Source organism: Anopheles ziemanni, chromosome 2 (assembly GCF_943734765.1).
Source record: "Anopheles ziemanni chromosome 2, idAnoZiCoDA_A2_x.2, whole genome shotgun sequence".
Taxonomy (NCBI): domain Eukaryota; kingdom Metazoa; phylum Arthropoda; class Insecta; order Diptera; family Culicidae; genus Anopheles; species Anopheles ziemanni.
The window spans coordinates 16,618,506-16,640,503 of NC_080705.1; the positions used below are offsets into that span (position 1 = coordinate 16,618,506).

A 21,998-nucleotide genomic window follows, 5' to 3' on the forward strand; every position below is an offset into this window, starting at 1 on the left:
TGCATTGGTTTTTTTCGCCGAGTGCCAGGAGAACGGGATTGCAGCCGTTGTTTCCTTTGGTAATTTTGTGGTTGATGTGTAGAGTTTATTGGGGGGTTCGTACAAAACTTCATGCCCCCAATCCTTATCACATTGGTGTTAATCGTAAAATAACAGTGAGCTGTTCTTGCGGTTTAGTCTAAATTTAGTTTTGGCTACATCTAACCAAATCAACGGCTACTAGAGTTTAATATGGCGAACAGTTGTTTTTGGTGCCGTATGTTTCCGGGATGCTAACGAAAGTTCGCAAATGTGCTTAAATGTTGGAGTCGATTGGTGCAAGGCCAACACTGTTTGTATCCTATCAGATCAAATTATTTTTCCCTAAAACGTTCTAGAATAATAAGAAGTAGTTCCTAACAAAATCGATTGTGACTATGCAACCACAGGCTCCATCCAGTGCCATTTGTTTTCTCTTCGTGCTACAAAACGGCCATTCAGCAGTTTTCATCTCGTCGGTATCAGTGCATTAGTGTAAACCCAAAGCTAATTTCACTGACTTACTGCCGGTGAGCAGTATCGGAAAACAGGTGAAAATTCTCTTTGCCTCGCGGAATAAAAACGCTCACTTTCCGTGGCGTGCAATCGATTAGAGTGGCGTTGGTTCGTGCATGATGACGGAAGTAGCCGCATTTTTTTCAACGTATGCGTGACCGTGGGAAAAACTCCGACCAGGGAATACCGATCGATAGTTTCGTTCCAATGCCAAAGGAGTGACATTTGGCCATCTGGTGCAGGTGGAAAAGGAAAAAAACAAGGATTTTGAAATGGGTCGACTGGGGTCAAGGTGGTCATTTTTCACTTTCCTATGGTAAAACGAGCTGATAATAAATGTTGGCCACAGTTTTGGAGCTCGTCATCCGGTGACTTTGTTATTGAAGAAAAATCCCCTTTTTATCCGGTGGCGAACACGCAAATCACGATTTAATATTTTGTATGCGTCGTTTTCTTGTATGCGTCGTCAATCAACTCTGGCTATGACTACGAAAATTTATCACTCACTTAGGTTTTTGTTTTTTATCGCAGAATCATCTTAGCAACCCACGGATGGGTAGCGAACAGGAGGATTGATTTCGAAGGGTAGAGCCTTTTGAGAGTGATCCAAGTTTTAGTGACAGCAGCGTGTCCTTCGGTCAGTATTCGTGTACGTGTACTAAAACAGCGCATATGCATAGTGTCTCGGTGGTTCTTGCAAATGTTTTAAAGCATCGAAGCGTCAGACCAAGTGTCCGTTTCAATAGGCTAGCTGCTAGATGCGTGTGCTTAGGGGCGCTTAAGGATGAAGTGTTTGTCAGTTGATAGTGGATGCTTGTTTTGAGATTAGATGAAAATCAGTGTTGTGTGTGTATTTGCGAGCGCGCGTTTGTATCGAGAGTGCGTAGTGCGTTTGGAGAGATTACCGGCAACACGCGGGTCAAAGTCGATCGTTGTCAGTCACCGTCAGTGACCAAGCCAAATCGGTCTTTGAAGCCCGAAAAGTTTTGTTAGAAAATCATCTCTACGGTTCCCGTCGACTAACGCTTTCGCTAACGACGAATAGCAGGTGTCTGAGGTTAACCAACCTTATTTTATTAAATTCCGCTGCAAAGTAACGTGGTTCTGTACAAACGGAAATGTATTATCCCTGCATGCCTTATATCTGTGTGTAGTGTGTTTTTGTGTGTAGTGAATGTGTGATCCAAGCGGAGTTGGAATATTTCTTATGCGAGCAGGATCGGAGAGGAGCGCCCGTAGTTAGTTTTTCGTAAATCCTAGTACCAAGAGTATGCAGTGTAACCATAATGATGCGTCAGGCAGCAGATACAGCCCACTGTCGGTTTATTGGCCGACCGATCAGCAACGGCTTAGAGTGTAAGGAGTACAGCGGCACACTCCAACCCACGTGCCAACCGAACCGTGAGGGGTAGACGCAGGGCCGGCCTGCTGAACCCATAGTGTGTATAAAGTTCTCATATGACGAACGATCGACCTTAACGATCGTACAAAAGGTACATACAGTAGCATTTGATCGCGTCGTACTAAATCCTTCTCATCGCTAGTGATCCCGAAAAGTGGTGCCCCATCGACGGCCGAGAACGAGAGAGTGAGGGAGAGAGTGAGCATGGCGTCGGAAACCGAAACGCCCGTGCCGACTTGTCCGCCGCCACCGGAAACGCTCGAGCGTGGTGGCCAGTGCCGGAAGGTGTCGTCGAAAATGATGCCCCGGTCGGGCGAGGGCGACGGTGAACGGGTTGCGAAGATCGGCGGTGGTGGCGTGCGGCGGACGGAACCATCGGCCCCGACGGTGGATGTTAGTGGGCCGGCGGAAAATGGTGGAAGTGTTGGAGTACGCGGCGCGGTAGTGTGTAGCGGCGGGGCCGGCACGTCGGTGACGCTCGAGGAAATCCTGAAAACGTTCAACGCACCGATCTCGGAGGATCAGGCCTGGGCGCTGATCTTCCAGGCGTCTCGGATGTTCAAGGCGCGACTTCAGGAGTCCGGCTGTAGACTACGGGACCTGCGGTTGCCCCTGCATCCGCATCAACTTCACGTCCAAAAGGACGGTAGCTGCTTCGTGACGGCTAAAACAGGTGAGTCCATGGCGTTAGTGTAAGGCTTAATTGAAGTTCATTAGTATTCTTAGTCTTCCATCAGTTTTATATGAGGAAGTTCTACGGTTCAGGTTCGATTATTTGAGAATTCCTTAAACTTTGGGAATAACACAGATATTCTTGCCTAGATTGGATGATTCGTTTTCCAGAGATTTGTGATTCGCGAGATTCGTTTTGAAAATAACGTTTTTTAGGGACAGAATACAGACAGAACTTTTCATAATGTCTGCTTTGTTGGGATTTTTGAGAAATTACTTCAAATTGTTTCTACCACTTTTACAAAGCTTGTTTATTGAAAACTACTTCACTGATCCGTTTTAAATCAAACCCATAACCTTAATCGTATCAAGTGTAGGTCTAATGGCATTACGCGCTACACCTTCCAAGACCCCAATCTCTCTAGACCTCATTTAATATGCTCCACATTTCAATTGAACACAATGGGGCAAACAATGTAAACTTGAAGTGTTGTCGTAAACCAAGCAAGAGGGAAAACATCATATTAGATCTTTATGTTTGTTTGATCGCGCGCAGCTCGGCAACACCTGAGCCTTTCCGAGCCACTTCAGCGCTAAGCGAGTGATTATGGAGCAAATGTCTTTGTTCGGCGCTCAAGTGTCCCTTTTCATGCATTTTGTCTAGCCCGTGCAGCACGTTCCACAAGATATTGGACTCGCGGGTGGACCTCCCCCGAAGGGGGTAGCAGGTTCTTCTGCTTTAGCGGACTAGGATTGTGCATTCAATAGTTAGAATTGCATTTGAAATCCAGGAAATTAAAACACTGCTCTTTGGCACGAGGTGATAAATGCGTGAACTGCGAGCTGAATGAGCGTGCAAGAAAAGAAGACTTGAGTTTACTTCCTTCTGCAAGCTTGTGAGAGAATGTTACTTACTGTTCGTTGAAGAATGAAACACTTATTGAATCATAAACAATTCTGATGTTGCTTGAACGCACGGCCAACGCCACATGAAGTCATGCTGAGATTATTTTTGAAACATTTGCTTCCGTTTATCGCCAAACTGGTGACGCCATCCATCGGTTGCTCTCTTTTCGTGCATAGTGAAGAATTGCTTGCCACTTTGTTTCCGGCTGGTGACGATTTTTTTTTTAGTTTTTCTTCTCACGACGATGTCACAGTATCAATTTCGAGGACCCCGACGCTCCGCAAACAGCTATGACCTAATCGAACGTCTTTAGGGTGACGCACACACCGTGGCCCCTCGAGAGACCGTTGGGCAGCAGACATTGTCCTGGTTGGCAACGACTGCTGAACACGGCGACGGTCAAGAGCGCGCCAGCTGTCCTAATCTTGGACTAAATCCCATATGGTGGAATTCCCGAGGGACCGAAGAGGTTATAGACGGGTCCGGTTTGCCATGGAGCACACCGACACATTGTGGATCTGGGTGGATTTTTTTCAAGCGTTTCCGTAGGCTTCAGGGCTTCAGACCTTCTCCGAAACAATCAAGGGGAATTCACATTCGCGCACGGCGAGTTGATGGCTTGGAGGGAAGCATGGCGCAGTCCGGCCACACCCGAGAACTACCTTTTTGGGGTGAATAAAACATGTGCGCCACATGGGCGTCGTTCTGGCGTGCAGCAGCAATCAATATAATTCTTCATGAACGCCAGCACAATTGCCCACGATGCCCACGGATCCCGCGATGCTGGCCAGTTGAAGCCCGCCCACTTGGGAGCAGAATTCGAAATTGAAGACCAACCGACCTCGAATAGGGAGGGGGGGTTGGGCGCCGTATTTCAATAAGATTTTGGTCATAGAACCCAGTCCAGAGACACACCAAACGCCCCTCCGGGCACCAAATGTGTGTGCTGCAGCATCACGTCGGAAGCTGATTGAACGAATTGATGCGATGGGATCGGAGGCCTTTTTCCGTGCCTAGCATAAGATATAAAGACGTTCTTTTTTCTTGGGGACGAACGGACGCATACCTTCCTGTTTTTTTCGGGTGCTTTAATTCAAAAAGTGTGTACTTCCTGTTCGCCTTAACTCTAGCCTCGGGAGTTTTAACTTCTTCTGCGGCTGGCAATAATTCGAACACTTTTCTTGATTGGGTTCAGTTGGTAGCTACCTTTCTAGGTGTTGGAATTGATTCGGTTAGTTTTTATTTCATCACGCGAAGGAAAATGTAAAAAAAAGCAACAAAAGGGCCCTCGAGCTGTAAGCGGAGTGATTTCGTTATTTCGGTTCTTAGCTGATGAAGTCATCCACTTTTCGATTTACGGTGGTTAGCTGTGCCAGCTGTTCTCGCCTCTGACTGCAGATGGTCGCAACGATGTGGAGCAAATTCTGATGATTGTTGGAACGTGTGTCGGAAAAGGAAATCAATGAACTTCAACGGTGCTGCCGATTGGATATGTGTGAAAAGAAAACCTCTAGATAAGAACATTCGTGCAGAAATTAGTTCAATTAATGGTCCATGAAATTTACTTCTCGGGAAATTACAGTTATAGCCTGTAGTAAAGCTTGTGCAGTTAAACAGTAGCTTTGTCCACTGTTTCCCCCTTCGAATTGGGCTACAAAAACGCTTGGCAGAGTAACTTTAAACGTTTTATAAACAGTTCAACTGGTAAGGTAGGTATTGGAGAGGGACAAAACTTAAAACAAAACCTTATTTCCGGCGTCCAAGGAAAGTTCATGATGTTTACTGTGTGGACACAAACCGGGCGCTGCTTAGCAGACACAAACAAGCTGTATAGTTTTTGCAGCAACCTGGCTGCAAAGGTGTGCTGAAAGTGTGAGGAAAGCAAAAGGGTTGGTATTGTTTGGTGTTGTAGGTGTCTATTTAAATATACACTGCAAATCGCTTGCAAATGGGGTGTGACGATTCGTTATTGGATATATTATGTGAGGAAGTTATGTACGAACCTCATTTGGGTGTTCAAAACGCATTGTATTTAAGTTATGATCTTGTTACTAATTCTTCCTGCTTTTGATTGGTACTTACTCGTTTGTCCACCATCGAAACAGAATTAATAGCTCGGAAAATAACTGCGGAGAAAGGCTTGAACGTTTCTGCAATGGAGCGAAATGAAGTAGCTTTGGCTCGTTACGAGTTTATTGCACTTCAAAAGGCAAGTGAAGGTAATTTTGCCTTACTCACAAGTGTACTTACGTACTTGCCTCTAAGCAGGTTTCGTCCACGACGAAGGTTTTTCAATTGCCTTCCTGAAGAATGTCTATCCCGTGGTATCGCGCCTTGCGAAGAGGAAAACATCAATCAAGGGCTAGCTTATTTAGCATGAACTTGCCCACTTCTGAAGACGATCATCACGGCGATGAGGTAGGTACTTTCAATTAACCGAAAGATGCTTTCAGGCAGTGCGGCTTGGGTTTGGGTCATGACCATCATGATCGGTGTTTCGGCACGATGAGCTTACCTTCGCGTGGGGATCATCTTCTCATGGTCATGGTTTTTAATAATGAGCAATCGATTGATCCAATCCAGTCCTCGGCCAATGCACACAGAAATCTTGTCATACTCGCCCTGGACGAAGGGTGGTATTATGTTTCCCTTCCCGCGCGTAGGGCCGGGAATGAGAGGTTTAAGGGTGGACCTAATTGGAAGGAAGTGACTTCTCAACTTCGCCAGTACCCTACCGTCTACGGGAAATTGTCGAACCGAGGAAAGGTACCCCGATCGAAGATTTACGTCATTTCGGGGCACCAGTTGATGGTGCCGAGCGCCAGGGTCAATCATGGTTGAATAAGAATTTCCATTCCCCACCCGCCTCCGATCGCGATCCGAAAGAGAAAGTCCATCGGAATCGATGCCGCGTAATGATCTTGTGGTTCGGCTTCTTGTCGGAAGAGCTTTTTCAATGACCAGACGAGCAGTTTAGGGGTTCGCAGGGCAGCCGGGTTGCGGTTTTCCTTGAGACGAGTTCTTTGCAGCATGCCTACGGCCATCTGCATGGTCATGAAAGTGGTTCTATTCTATCTCTCTCTTGCTCCCCTTTTAAGATGCCAAAAAACGAATGAGTGAGCAGAATTCGATTTTGCCCACTTAAATATTGATGCCTTTTGGTTCGGATCAGTTTTAGAATGTTATATAATTTATAGTGACTCAAAAGTTTATCCATACATTTTATTACAAAGAAGTGCATAGATTTATTTTTCTCAAGGCCTTATCAGGACTCAGCGAGATATCCAAAGTTTTGGTTCGACGTTGACAATTTCCGGGCGCACCGCTCCATAAATTTCCAATCCTGCTCCTTGGAGGTGTTTGTGGGAACTTTTTCTCACAGGTCCAAATATAGCATGTGACATTGTGGTGAGTACTTTTTACTCTCGCTTCTACGGTTCATCCGTGTTCAATTCCTGTGGTTTCCTGCTTCATGTAGCTGCTTGTGGTTGCCGGTAGGATTCTTCTGGATAAGTTCCTAGTCCTGATGTGTGGGAAATAAAATATGCCCCGATGAAAAGATGGTAGAGCAATCCATTCCCTTTCAATCAAACATCCCGATGACTCTTGTCGACAGATTCCGACACCTTCCTCAGCAGAGTGTCGAGGTGATAGAATATTACTCGGTAACTTATTGTTCGTCTTCAACGCGGGTCTCGTGATGATGCCTGTGGGTCGTTAAGTACTTTTCCCTGAACGAGGAAATGAGATATGCTCACCCATCACAATAAAATCCGAACCGGGGGTCCATGCTGTGGTTTCGAACCCGAAGCCCGTAAAAAGATGATTCCAAGAAAACACATCCACTTGAGCAGGTTTTAACCACCTGAAAGGTGAGAAAAGACGAACTCCATGTAGTCCCACAGGCAGTGCCATAAGAGTGCGGTCACACATAGTCAGCATCGGGCAGACGCCGGGAGCAACACCAGCTGCTATACGGTGCCTGTACTGTGCGTGTACACATTAATTCGATGCCTTCGTGGACTTTTTTTATCGGTCCGATGCATTCGAAATTCTCATTTGAATATATGGAAATCGGACGGGGGTTGTACACACTTGAGCTGTGAAAATCTCAATTCGAGAATCCTACTCCTTCCGGTGGTGGGCCTGGCGGTTTTGCTTTTGCCTCAAATTTTCCCCTTTAAAAACCTTCAAACAGATGCATGAAAGCGCACAAAAATCTTCAACTAAATTGTGAGATCGCTAAGAAAATAAAACGAGAAATTTTTAAGAGGACCTTGCTTTGTTCCAAACCCCTCCCATCTCCGCATTCTGTTGGTGCCTTTTAATTGTTAGTTGTTAAGGGCACGGTTTTTATGGTAATGGTGCGTTGATTTGCCTTTACTCGGCACTTAAGATTTTTTTTTTCGTTTGTTTGCGTCAAGAAGTTCACGCTTTTGATGGGTTTTAATTTTCTTATTTCAGGCGACCGTTGAAGTGAGTGTGTTTGTGAACTCCGCTGCCTTGTTGTAAAAAAGTGATTTATTATCAGCAGTGAATTAAATTAAAAAAACACTTTCTATTAGCTGCTTATCAGCTTCGTTGGTATGTTTTTTTTTTATTTCAAGAGTGACTCAAAGTTTTGTTTTATTTGCCATTCTTTCTATTTGTCTCTTTGCTTTCTATAACGTTGAAATAAAACAAATTGAGAATCTTTTTGCGGAGCATTTGTTTTAACATTGATACTCTAAATTGCGTGCATAATTGATGATAATTCACCATTCCCACATGCGATTGCGGGTAGGTTTGAATGAATTTTCCGGAAAATAAGCCATCTTGAGCAAGCAATTCATGTTTCGCCAGTGCGGTAGCCACTGATTTGAGTAACTGAATCGAAGGTCCATCACTTGCCCACTTTGGCCAAGCAGGCGCGACTCCACAATTTTCCAAATCCCACCATTTCGACCACCGCATTTTTGCGCGTAGTTGAGCATCTTTTTCGGCCACTTTTGAGGTTTATTTTGGAGCGCATCGTTTTCTCCGAACGAAGCAGCGATGATGCAGTCGAAGCGCAGTGATTTAGTGTTATGAAATGTGTGCTTCGATTTGAAACCGAACCCAACGGGGCCACCCGCGCTCGGTTTGAGGAGGGTAGCAAGCCAACCTAAGATGGTTGTTGCTGGGGGTGGCGGTATGCTGTGCGGTGCATGGTGCCAAAATAGACAGGAGAAGAAATGCGCTGATTGCGTGTTGCGGCCGTTTTCCGTATGCGTACACATATATTTGGGCATAGATCCATCCGTGCCGGGGAAGCAGCCGTTTGGTAATTCGCTGTTCGCATCGGTGTTTCGTTTCATTAGAGCATTAAAATCGAAGGAATGACTGACGGTGTTGCCAAATCGCTCGGAATCGTCGCATGACTGGGTCGGCGATGTTTGGGGCAATGACGGTTACTAGTTGTTGGATTTCCTATTTGTTTATGCACTTCTAAATCAGGCTGAGTTGAAGATTAGTGAACTAGACTAGTTTTATTTTTCAAATTTGTTTACCATTTCAACTCTAATGCTTGTTTCGGTTCTGTAAGTTTTTTAAAACAAAATTGTACATTTTGGTTTTAACCTATTTTTAATGATCTAATCGAACTTTGGTGTTACTTTTCTTTTTGGCGTGGAGTAAACAATTTTCCAAAACAAAAAAACACAAAAATCCTCTGCTAGCGAAACACTAGCATAGTTTAATACATTTCGGATTGTAAACTGCATCCGATGTTGTAATGAGCTCTCTTTCGAGTTTTTCTTCGCCGATCGGATTTCGTTCGATTCGCGCTGGCGGATAGGCACTTCACACGTCTTCACATTTCCTGTGAGCTTTGATATCCCTCCCCCCCCCCCCCCAGCCCCTGCTCGTCCCTCGCTCCTCGAGCATCACTACTACCCCACATCCATTGGGCGTGCACCCCTCAACCCCGTGGAACGGAACGGAATCGCGGCGGCGTAGGCGAGCGGAAACTGCGAAATGAGTCAGACCCGTGAAGTGATATTGGTATTTTAATTTTGTTTTAAAGATTGCTGCTGCCCTCCACCGATGGCGCGAAGGCATATCGCGTGCCTCGCATATGCGCAGGGCAGCATGGAGGATGAATTTTTGTTTTCATTTTTTGTACCGATGTTGCGTAGATGCAGTGTTGTTGTGTTGGCACGGATCGATGCGTGCCGTTTTTTTCCGTTGGCGGCGCCCGGGCGAGGGAAAAGAAGAAGCGAGAAAAAAAACCAACACCGTACGATTATGAAATAGTTACGCATTCCTTCGGGCCACACCACATGCAGACACCGAGCATCGGCTCGGGTTGGGGATGAGCTGTGGATGTTGTTTCCTGGCTGCGTTTCCTCGTCGGATTTCGATCCGGTTGTCACACTTTTTGCCGCAGACGCAGTTTGCTCCTTCTTGCGTGTGTTTTAGAACGTTGCACTAAATAGATCTTCACGAACTCGCCACGCAACGGACTCAACATCGCGTCATGGGGATTTTCCCATTTTCCACGGCCTTCGAATCAAGCGACCTGCTGCGCGTAATTTTTCACCATTGCTTCCCGCTGCGCCATATGTTGTGGTTTGTTATCTTCTCCGGTGGTTTGTAGGTTGGGTAAAATTAAAAACCAAATTGTGAGATGACGTTTCACTGCACCTGACGCGTTTTACTCCCTTCTACCTCTGGGGGAACATAGCCCTGTTTCCGCGAGTGAGTTGTTTGTAAACGACGTGTTTTCCTCTCGAGGGACCCGCGACGGAATTTCATTCATCTTTCTCAAACTCGACCAACAAACTCGTAAACAAATCATGCCAAGGGACTTTTCGGAAGAAATTTTGACATTATTTTAAAAATAATCTAACCGTCTTTCCCCTTTCCAATGCGCTCTCGAAAAACGCACGGATCGATGGGGGGGAGAAGTTTTTCTTTTAGAAAAATCTTCGGCGAAGAAAGATCTTCGGTGGTCCATAAAATGGCTTCGGTGTGAGGTGCCTTTTTTTAGGATGAACACTTGACATCTCGGGAGGGGAACTAAAAATATGTTCCCCCTGAAAACGTGTGATGGGAGTTGGAGCGGTGCATTGAAAGTGCATCAGTTGTGCAGCTCGCCTTCGTAGTCACCTCCTCCGAGCAGTCGCTTTAAGTTATCGAACGAGACTGCGAAAGGAATCGGAAAACACTAAGAATTCCTAATCTTTAGTGCCTAAGTCTTTAGCAACACCCCTTTCGACAGCTTGAAAATCTTTCAGCGAGAGTTTTAAGAGCAGCACACTTTTTCGAAGCCAACGTAAAACGGAGTGGATAATAATGCTTTGTTCGTTCGAGTTTTTTTAGGAACAGAAAATTTGATTCACAGATTCTACATATTTGGAGGGGAGAAGACTTCGATCGCGTTTGACAGTTTTCACCTCCCTACCGAAAATAGCTACAAAGAACGATCGATTTCTCCGCTATGCATATTTTTAACCAGACTCCCGCGCCACGTCGCGTCACACGTTATCCAATCCAATGGTGTGTGTTCGAGTCTAAACTTATTAACTTTCATAGTCTATCGCCCAACTTGGGGGGCTTGTTGATCAGAAGGTGTATGTTTGGCTCATAAAAAAGCTGATGCTCGTTGGTGGATGGTGTGTTTTTTTTTATTATCTGATCGTTGATCAGGTTTTTGGATCTCGTTTCTGCATTATTTGTCGGTGCCATCTTCAAAATGTGTCTTTAACGAGGGATTACGGAAAATCATTTTTATCAACTCTCACCATGTCGGAGAGGTCGGTCGCAAGGTTTCCGTGCTTTCAAACACCTTTTTCGCGTTTGATTAGATTTTACCATATATGAGTGATGATGGGAAACACGCCGCGGACCGTGCTCTAAATTTATACGCAGACGAAGGGGGCACACCGTGGCGGTGGTGAATCATCGTGCCGCCACTCCTGCGGGCGTGAATATCGCGTGAAATATATCGGTCAAACAGATTCCGACACTATGTTGGCCGAAAACAGTCAAACCAAATCGCTGTCAGCTGCGCGCCGCGGGGTTGAAGCAGGAAGCGCTGATCTCATCCGCGCGGCTTCTTGGCGGATTTATATTTTCTATTTACCGCTGCATCTTCCCTCACATGCCGATAATAATGGGTGCCGATCAGGTCTGCGTCTTCGGATGGGTTGTGATTAAAATTATCCCGTTACGAAGTGATGTGCCACAAATGTTGTGCCCCTCGCGGGAGGAATTTATTTAATGCGGTGCGATTGATGGTTTGACGTTGGCGGATTTTGTTAGATGACCTGTTTATCGCTGTTATTTTTTCGTAAACTTTTTTAAAATTGGTTATTATCTGTATTTTATTTTGGTTACATTTGTACAAGAATCTCTCAAACTTTGGAAATGACTGTCAATTTTGTAAAACATTGACAATAACGTAAAGAATGCCTAGATATTAATCCTCTAATATTTTTCAAAAACGAGAAAAAAGGCAGCATTGCTCGGCTAATGGTGTCCAATTCTGCTCATCTAATAATCGATCACGTGGCTCGAAACATTTGCTGTTAATAGTCGCACGATCTGTTAGACGATCGATCGTGTTAGCATAAGAATGACTTTCCCGGCTTGCGGAACCGGTTGGTAAAACGCGTCTACGGGGTGGCATAGGGGGATGAAAATGTCACCCAAAACACACGCACAGGGGGAAAAGGGAAGAAGGGTAAGAGGTTTCCCTCAATCCTGAATGGAGTTTAGGAACGCCATCGGACGGTTTGGTTTTTAACGATTATTGCAGAAGCCACCGAAATTGGATAACAAAACCTACATTCAAGAATCGAAACATTCCGGTTTCGTTTCGCAATATTTTTTATACTAAACGTTGGTCTTAGCAAGCATAATTGCGTGATATAATTTTCAACATCTCTTTTGATCTTTTTCCTGTTCTTACCATGTTTCAAAGTTTCCTTCGCCTATTTGGCGATCGAATTCCAGACTACAAAGAGACAGACCTCCTGAACCGGGACTCAAACCTTAAATTATTACCGTGCTCTTCCCTGCTGCGATGTCTCAACTCTTTACGTCCCGTGTCCCGCAGTCCGAGTGTCTACGCCTATCGTGTTGCGCAGAACCGGCCGCAATCGTCCCCGGTCGATTATGAATGAAATCGCGCGAAAAGGCGTTTCATGTTTTCATTTTTATCGGGTGGCAAGGAAACACAAAAACATAGAAATAGGAAAAAAAAAACAGATAAGACAACAAACTTCTTCGCTCCCCCCCCCGTGTTTACTCGTTCATAGAGTGGAAAACAGGTCTTGGTCGCGACTTCCTAGGAGGGGAGGCTGTTTTTATGTTGGTTTTATTTTTACTGTCATCTGACGGAGCACATTCCGGAGCGATGCGAACATACGAACGCACAACCGGCGGAAAGGACTCTCGCAAAATTCCTCCAGAGTTGGCGTTGAGTTTTATCTCATATGTCGAAGCCGCCGCCGTTTGATTAGCTTTGATTCTTCGATAGGATCATTCTTCTTCAATTTTAAGAAATGATCGTGGTTTCGGAATGACGAAACACCATTTGAATCCGTCATTGACTGCTGTAACGTGTGGAATCATTTAAACCGATCCAGTTGTAAGAAATTGCGGTGGTCACGAGACAACATCTCGCCCGGGTCGATTCGGAGCGGCATTTCCTTGTCGGCTGATATGTGCGGTTTTCTTTTTCTTTTTTTTCGGGAGAGTCCCGCAATCGGTTGACCCATTTTCTCAAGTGTGGAGTTAATGGAGCGCAAGCGATTGACGTGTTCGAGCGGCGGTTGGTAAAGCGATCTATTAAGGGAAGGACCAACCAAAGCTGAACGACGGGGTGTAGAAACAAAGCTGGTGTACGTACCGGCGGCAGGAAGCCGGCTAACATCCCGCTTTCCACGCGGCGTAATAACAGTCGACCGTCTGACAAGAACAACAGCGGTTGCTCCAGTTTTCGTGGCTCGCGATCACTTTTCGCCTCCCCTTCGCTTTGGTAAAACGTTGGATGGCGTCTGCGAGGGCGCGGGATGGGGTGGAGGTATTCTACAGGTGACTGCCGGGCGGCGGTTGTAATGTTAAATTCGTCCCTTCCGCCGCAGACTTAAATTTCCTGCCATACCAAGCCGCAAGTCTGGAACACGCGCGTGTTCGCAACGGGGCAGTTTCTGCGGGGTTCGGGTGTAAACGGTTTTGTTTTTGGTCACTTACGGTTGCCCATCGACGAGTGGAGGGGACGGAGGCGATCGGGGGGAAAGGGAACGATGAATCTTGCTCGTGCGAACCGCGTGCGGACGGAAGAGGAACGTCTGTTGGAAGGAAGGAATGAAATAAATCGCCACTAAATCGATCTAATTCGTCGTCGTACGGTTGACGATTCGTTCGGAAAAAAACCCGCTGTTGCGGTTTGTGCTATTTGTAAGTTGCGTATGTGTTGGCTCTGGTGCACACCTGGCCCTGGTCCGAAAACTGATGCTGCACCGCCACGGTGGATATTTCGGGAAATTGCTCCACTTTCGGAAGCGAGTGTTGGAAATTTCTTTCATCGACGACGAACGATAAGCCCTGCGTAACTGTTTTCCGCACGAGCTCTAATTTGTTTGAGCCCGGTTGACATGGTTGCCGCGATCAATCAAACCGGACGCCATTTGCTTTCCTTGCTTGTCTTGTTCTTTTTTTCTTTTAGTTTCCGAAACCAACGCAACCAAAAGCTGCGTTGGTTTCGCACTTCTAATTACGAATTAGCTCACCGCTGGCAGAACGTATTTGTCTAACGGTTGAACGATTTCCTTCCCTCGGGTAATCAACACCAGATAAAACTCGGTGGAATGTGGGAAGCGAGGGGGAAACAAAACATTGGTGCTTTTAAAATTGGAGCATAATCAGGTGGTATTTTGTTGATGTAATCGACTATCATTAATTGAACGCTATTTTGGGTTGTAACTGTATGATTAACATAGCTGCGAATAGATCCAATTCGTAAAGTTAGTGTGTTTTTGAATAATCAAAACAACAAAAATGAAATCCACCTGTTACAGCTGCAAATTGGTACAGTTTTGTTTGGGAAATAAATGGCACACCGTGGAAAAGTGCGTTTTGAGGAATGTTAATGGAATTTTTCATTTTGTTTTCATTAAATCGTCATTCAACTAGTTTTTGGTTACATATAAGATTTGATGATCCATATACACTGGAGGAAACAAGAATAGCACCACCCTGGTTTTTGACAATATTTTTTATATTTCCATAAAATTGGAGCTTTTTCGAGTTTGGTACGTTATTACAATCAGTTTCACAACTTTCCAGTGGATTACGGTCGCTTTAATGTGGAGAACTACCATTTAAACCGAAAAAAGCCTTAAAATGGGGAGGAAATAAAAATAGCACCACTTTGGTTTTTTGTTCAGCAATTGAAGATATCTAAAAAACTAATAATCTTAAATGAGTTTTTAAGATATTAGTAGTTAGTATGGACCCTAAACTGTAGAAATTAAATTTTATTAGTCGTGTGTTATTTGATTTTCCAAGCCATTTAGAAGACATGGGTCAGGAACAGCATCGCTTCGTCAAAACCGAGCTAAACACCAAAACTGACCATGGTAGCAGAGGGCTGGTCCCTGAAAATCGGTCTAAAAACCTTCGGATTACATATCATAGCAGTAGGGTTGATGAAACATTCCGATAACGACGGCCACAAGGGCCAACGCGGCAGTAAAACCTAGCTTACGGAGATGGATATGGGAATAATTTATAAATAAGGAACAAACCAGGGATGAATAGTGATTCTAAATCATGCAGAATTCAACTTAAGGTGTCAATAAGACATTTGCAGCAAATTACGCTGAGCGGGGAAAACTACAAGTAGCCATAAAGATTACGAAAGCCCAACATGACAGAGCGACATGCATTGAAACGGTTCAAACTCTCTTTTAGTTATATTTGTTGCTGCGACGCATGAAAAAAAGTTCTTTTCAGGCGAAATAAAGTTCATTCTTGGTTTCCTACATGTTTGACAATACTTTTAACTAGATCTTCAACAAGAACCTGGTGTTAAAATGAGCCGGAACGTTGGTGGTGTTAAACCATTGATATGGGGAGTTCTCTCACAACAACGAAAGCTTACCTTGCCATGCATCTGACTGAGAATGAAGTTTGATGTACTAGAAACAAGATTAATTGAATAAAATTAAACTTGGATGAGCTTAGACTTCGTTTTCCAATAAATATATACCGGATTCCATGAGTTGATGTTAACTACAGGTTGGATTCCTGACAGAAGAAAGGACCTATCAAGGTGGCCAGCAGACTCTCCGTATCCTAATTTCATAAAAAAACCTTTGGCCTATTCATGGTCATCGTGGTTGACTTCAAATGTCAAACAATGATGCAACAATTCCGTGCTAATTCGTATTTGAGAATGCTGGGAGCGCCATGAGCAGAACTCTCTGAAAAAATGTATTTTTTACCTCCAAATCACCGCGTTTTGAAGGGATTAGATACAAATACTCTTATATTTACTAATAAAATCATTAAACTATATTTTAATTGAAGTTTTGTTAGAATATCTTCAATTGCTGAACAGAAACCCAAAGTGGTGCTATTTTTATTTCCTCCCCGTTTTCATGAATTATAGGGTTTTAACGTTATTAGCCCACATTCATGCGACCGTAATCCACTGGAAAGTTGTGAAACTGATTGTAATAACCTACCAAACTCGAAAAAGCTCCAATTTTATGGAAATATAAAAAAAATTGTCAAAAAACAGGGTGGTGCTATTCTTGTTTCCTCCATTGTATTTGTTCTGTTTCATTTTCTAAATTATGTTTTCTTTTTATAAAATGTTGTGAGTCGTAAAATTTTCAAATCAAAATTCATACCCGTTTTTAATTTGACAATATTCTTGTGTTTCTTCATCAATATTTTTATTGACTCTTATTGTTTTGTATCTAACCCATGAAGTCTATCAGCAACAATTTACTTAATTGTAAGTAGCGTATGTCAACATCCCCTGGGAAGTTTTTAGTTGGGTGATTTTAGTAACGGTGAAGAAAATATTTCACAGGGATTATGTTTTACCTATAGAGTAGCTCCACTATTGTTTTTTTTTATTAAATTCACCTGCCAGACCTCACGAACGTGTGTCATGCTTCAGGTCCTAAGTCTTTGCCCTCTGCCGATAACCCGGGCTCGCGTTGGTCTGTTGATTAGTTCTTTGTAACGGTGTACGAAGGCAGCAGCTCCGGAACTCGACGTCCCTCGACGAGACACAGTGGAGCCATCGGTGGCTCGTTAAGGAAGGGCAGGAAAAGAGGCTCCCAGAGTCTAGGACAAGACTACAAAGCCCCTCCTCCCTGGTCGGGCGGGGGGCAACGGGGAGTAGTTATGCAATTTTCCACCTTCTTGAGCCGGTAAACGATCAGTTTAGTTGCGCATCGTCGTCGACATCATCGCGCGGTCGTGGTTCGGTGGGCTGTGCAGAAAAGAATAGCCGAGCTTAGCGGAGCGATTTTCTTCCCCCCACCCGTCCCAACGTCTTCCCCTTTGCGGAGGTTTTCGAATCGTTGCAAACCAATCCAACGGTAACGTTAAAAACAAACAAATTGTTTCACTTAACTCTGCAGTTGGATCGTTGTGTTTTTTTTTCCACGGTACCGTTTTAAAAAATGCAGCCGGCAGTTGTTCCGTCGTATGCACCGGGTGAAAAAGGGGGCGTCTTTGGTTTGATGCTAGCTTCCGCAGGGTTTTACGCACACTTCTTTGCCCGAGGGGCAGGAGAATAATACCCGAAATCATCCGGATGCAACGCTACAGAGATGGCTTAGATGGAGAGCGATGCAATGCAAGAAAAATCGTTTCATAGTTAGCAGCTGTTTTTGCTGTTGGCGCTTTGTTCGCGGTGCAGATAGTTACATCTTCGTGGAGTCTGTCAGCTGGAGTTTCATCTAGACGAATGCACTCGTCTGGTCCGATGCGTCCAAGGTTAAGGAGGTAGACGGCGTGCAGAAAATGCTCCCTGAACGCAGAATTGCACATTGTACAACTGGTTCGTCTACCAAGAGTCGCGACCAATTGCGCAGTACATGATGAGCAGGAAACAACATCAGCTATACGCAAGCGTAACGTTTCCCTTCGTTCGACCACCCGAGCGTTAGACAATACCGGCACTTCAGCATTGACCCGTTGACTTGTTTTAAAAAGCAATAAACCTCACATGTTGCTGCCCGACCAAAACACGTCGAGACTCGCGCCACAGCTTCAAACCCGGTGGTGACTAATATTGGCAATGTTTATGCTAATCGCCAGAGCATCGTGGTGTGTGGCGAACCGACCGTTTTTCCAATCCGCGTCACTTTTTTTGCATTTTACGACAATAAGCCATCGGACCATGCAGTGTGTGTGCCGAAAGGCCGCGGCGCATGAGTCAAAGCGTGAGTACATTTTGAATTTGGGTTTGGGTGATTTAATTGCGGTCACTTGGGCCGCTTCGCAGCTGGGTTTTATTTTACCGAACCAAAAGATAAGTTTCCACATCCGCTTTGGAATAGCAAGTGTTTTAGTGATTTATTTACAAACTTTCATGAAAACTGTACAATCAAAACTATGTTTATTCAATGCCTTTTACCAGCTAACTCATTCGTGAATCGTTCTCTACTGCCACAAATTGTTGTTAGTTTTGGGCGAATTCGTTTTTTTTTGTATGCTCTTCGCAAGTGTGTATTTGTATAACATCTAAGGGGTAACTAAATACATTTATTTTGTACAACCTGTTTTTAGATGTAGCAGATAAAGCTGACCTACAATAAGGGCTGTTGCGTAAAACAAAACAGCTTGACTTGATGCGCTTTTGTTTGTGAGTTCAAAACATCGAGGTGTTTCTTAAAATTTCAGTTCAATATAGTTTAAACGACGTAGTTAAAGGGTTGGTAATTTTACAGTTTCTAAAAGTTCGTGAGTAAGACTTAGTAGATTTTGCTACAGTATTTTTCTTGTTATGTGAGCTTATACAAAAAATGTACCAATGGCTTATTCATGCTCGCTCTTATTATTTTAATCATTTGCAATGAAATTAGAGTGAGTAACAGCGCTGTAGGGAATTACAATTCGCGATGTATTTACATCGCTTGCCGATCCATGGTCAAGGTCGGTGGCCTGAATAATTCCTCGGCCTGCGTCACGGGTGAACTAAACACCCGTCATCACCCGTCCCGTCCGCTCCGGTCTCATCCATCACCATCGGCTGGAATAAGAATAATTTGCGCCCTCGTGGACTTAATTCCACGAGCTCGAGGGAAGAATATGTTGGCACAACCCCAACCCACTCCCTTCTCCCTTCGCTCTAAGAGGTCAAAAAGGGCAAACGCGCATCACGCGCGGAACAATGGATGTGCTAATTAGCGCTTTCACACCGAACGTCCCTTGAAGTCCCCCTTCCCGGAGCAGGATGAGCAGGAATTAGTTGTCAAGCATGTGCGGGAAGGGGCATGTGCGTTTGAATGTGTCTGTTTAGGCTTCACTTTTCAATCGTTCTCTTCCGGTCAGCGTCGCCGTTCGCCGAGAACTTGGAAGGGGCCGCGAGTTTGAGGTTAGGTTCCGGAGTTGTGGCGCACCAGCTAATGGTTGCCCGTCAAACCGTCCGGAAGAACGGGACGCCGACACTCGGAAGTAGTAATCCTTATCCGTCCGGCAGGCAGATGTGTCACAGCGATTGTGCCAGGCTTTCGAGCTAATTATACCTAACGCGCATAACGGCACCAGCAGGTCCGCCGTAATGCCTCTAACACCTTGGTGCGCCCGATGGTTGCCGATTATCGTCCACTCTTCGCCTCCTCAATGTGACTTGAACGGCCTGAAGAGGCTGATTAGTGGCCGATTATCGGTGCCGGGTGATCTTAATGGCGTCGTGTGAAAACTTTTTCCACCGTACGATCTCTTGGGAGCAGCCTAAAGTACTTTCCGACAGCCCCATCCGGACTGTCATTCTTTCTTTTCTGCAAATGAAGTTCTTTTTCTCGCGGAATATCTTCCGAAGCTACTCTTCGCGATCGGGTGTTGATCAAATCTCTCGACTTCTCGATTTTATGGACCGAAGATTCTCGATAAAAATAATCACTCGACGCTCCAGAACCGGATGGTTCGGTCGTATAGATTCGCGCATAACTTGTGGGGGGAATGTCAAATACTTGACAAGAGCGGGAACTCCATCGAGGGTGAGGTTTGGTTTTTCCCACGCACCGACAGGTAAATATTTACGGTCTTAAGGAAAAACGAGTCGGGTAGCGGGGGAGGGGGGGGGGGGGGGGGGGGGGAGCGTGTAATATCATTGTTTTATTGGTATTATTTTATTTGACCACGTCCGGAGGAACGTTGGTCCAGTGCATTTTCCATTTCGGTTGTGGAAAAAGCTAGTCATTGGCTGGCGGAGGAGGTCCAGCACCTTTCCCCCCTCCCCTCCCTCTTCTTTTCGTCACGTTTCGAACGTTGCGTGTGCTTTTTCGTGTGCCATTTTGAGTGCGTCGGACTCGGTTTGGTTATATTTTTATATTTCGCCGGTTTGTTTTTCGGCCTTTCCCCTTCCATTTCTTAACCATGGTAGTTAGAGCTTTACGACGCTGTGAGTGATTGCTCCCATTTCATCGCTTCCGGTCGCTATTTTGCACCACCACCACCCCGGCAAGGACGGAACGGAAAAGGGTACACAAAAATGCCTTCGCTCGCAACGCGGCTAAGAGGCCTCTTCCGACACATTTACGTCACGACGTACGAGATGCATCATGTTTTGCAACCAACCAACCAACAAATACAGATCTTTCTCTTCCACTCCCCCCTTTATGGATCATCCGAGCCGTTTTCTGCCGTGAGAAAGCAAAGATTACCATCTCAGCACCTTCTCCACGGTCGGGCGGGTTTTCCAACGCGCGCGTGTGTGTGTGAAAAGGCTTTCCAGTCTTATGTTTGGCAGGGTTTCAATTTTGCACCAAGCCAAACATTCGTCGGCCGCTTGTTAATACACTTTTTTCCTAGTCGTTGAAGTATTGCTCGTTTTTGGATGTTTGTCGATCCGGATTCCCGGAGATGTCGGCCAGTTTGTCTCCGTGGCGTTTTATGGGATCAATTAATTTATGGTGTAGTGTGCGGAATGTGGCATGATTCGGCAGATCGGCAAAACCACCAGATGAAGCTGTTTGTAGCTGGAAGACAAATCACAAATTTGCCGCCTGTGGAAAACGTGGAACGCGGGGGGGGGGGGGGGGGGGGGCGTTGGACTGCCCAATCTTAAGTGATGAACAGGCTGGGCGCACAGTTTATGGTTATGATGATTGCTATATGGAGCAGTGAGTGGGTGAGTGGGTGGGTTGTGCGATAAAAGCATAGCGTAAATAGATCTGGTCGCTCGGGTTCCTCGTGGCGCAAGTTGACGTTCCTTGTTGTCACTTGGTCTCGTAAAAGCCGACCGCTAGGATGTTTGCGAACGTTTTAATTTCCATTTCTAAGGGGACTTTTTTTTTGGGGTGAGATAATTAATTGAGCGCAAATGAACCATCTGTTAGGGGCATGCACGTGATGTTTTTGAGCTTCGTTTGATGTTCGAACCATGTTTGGTGATAAAAGAGGCGTTTAGATATCGCTTAGTTATTCTTATCGTTATCTTCTTTCTAAGACGTAGATTTTCCAAAAAATTTGTTGTTCGGCTTTGGCCGGGCGGGTCGAGCTTCAAACATTTTTGTTCCATTTTTCACCCCCTCGAGGGGTACTTTCTACATTTGCCTACATCTTAGCACCGTCTGTCGCCCCCCAGTGTCGTGTTTCCCATCGATGCTCACCGGCGGCCGCGTTCGCATGATTGCATTTCGGTGTGATTTGTGGTACGTTAATTAACCCAAAGCACAAGCTGGTATTGGGAAACGGGGCCCTAGATCTCTTTCTCCCTCCTTTTCCGAACCAAAATAAAAAAAACTGACACACTCACCCGAGAAAAAAGAAGAAAAGATTCATGCATCACCCGGCCTGAAAGGGTGGAACGCGTACGTGGACATGACGTTGATGAGTTTTATACATATCTATATACTGTTTTTCTTCTCGCCGCTTCCCGTCGAAAACGCTCGGTGGGAATCGGATGATGATAAAATGGGTGTATGTGGGTGGGTACGCTGTGTTTTGTTGCTATCACATGTCTGTCCAGCCTTCCTTCCTTCTTTCCTCTGCTCGGTCGTCGAGTCATAGTGACAACATGACTTTGTCTTCTCATGTGGCCGCGAAGGACGCCCCTCGGGGGGTGAAAGCCTTTCACTGGCGCCGCCACCGGGGGTGGGGAAATGGGTGGCCGATTTTTCCCATGCCCCTTAAAATCACCGACTTTTCGCTGTTTTGTTTTCTTTTTCGGTCTGAACCATGATCGTTCAGTTCACGTCATGGAGCGCCTACGAGCCGCGATCGCGCTGGAGTGATCTATTTTTTTTTTTGTACGCCCGGGATTTT

The 21,998-nt window shown here is 45.3% G+C and overlaps 1 protein-coding gene across 1 annotated transcript in view; it reads left to right on the forward strand.

Annotated features, from left to right (window-relative positions):
• Nucleotides 1-2,090: 2,090 nt before the first annotated feature.
• Nucleotides 2,091-21,998, forward strand: part of LOC131282273 (protein spire) — a 126,366-nt gene continuing 106,458 nt past the window's right edge. The window contains exon 1 of the mRNA XM_058311687.1: nucleotides 2,091-2,609. Within this exon, the coding sequence (XP_058167670.1) occupies nucleotides 2,141-2,609 (469 nt within the window). The 5' untranslated portion in view covers nucleotides 2,091-2,140. The remainder of the gene's footprint in view (nucleotides 2,610-21,998) is intronic.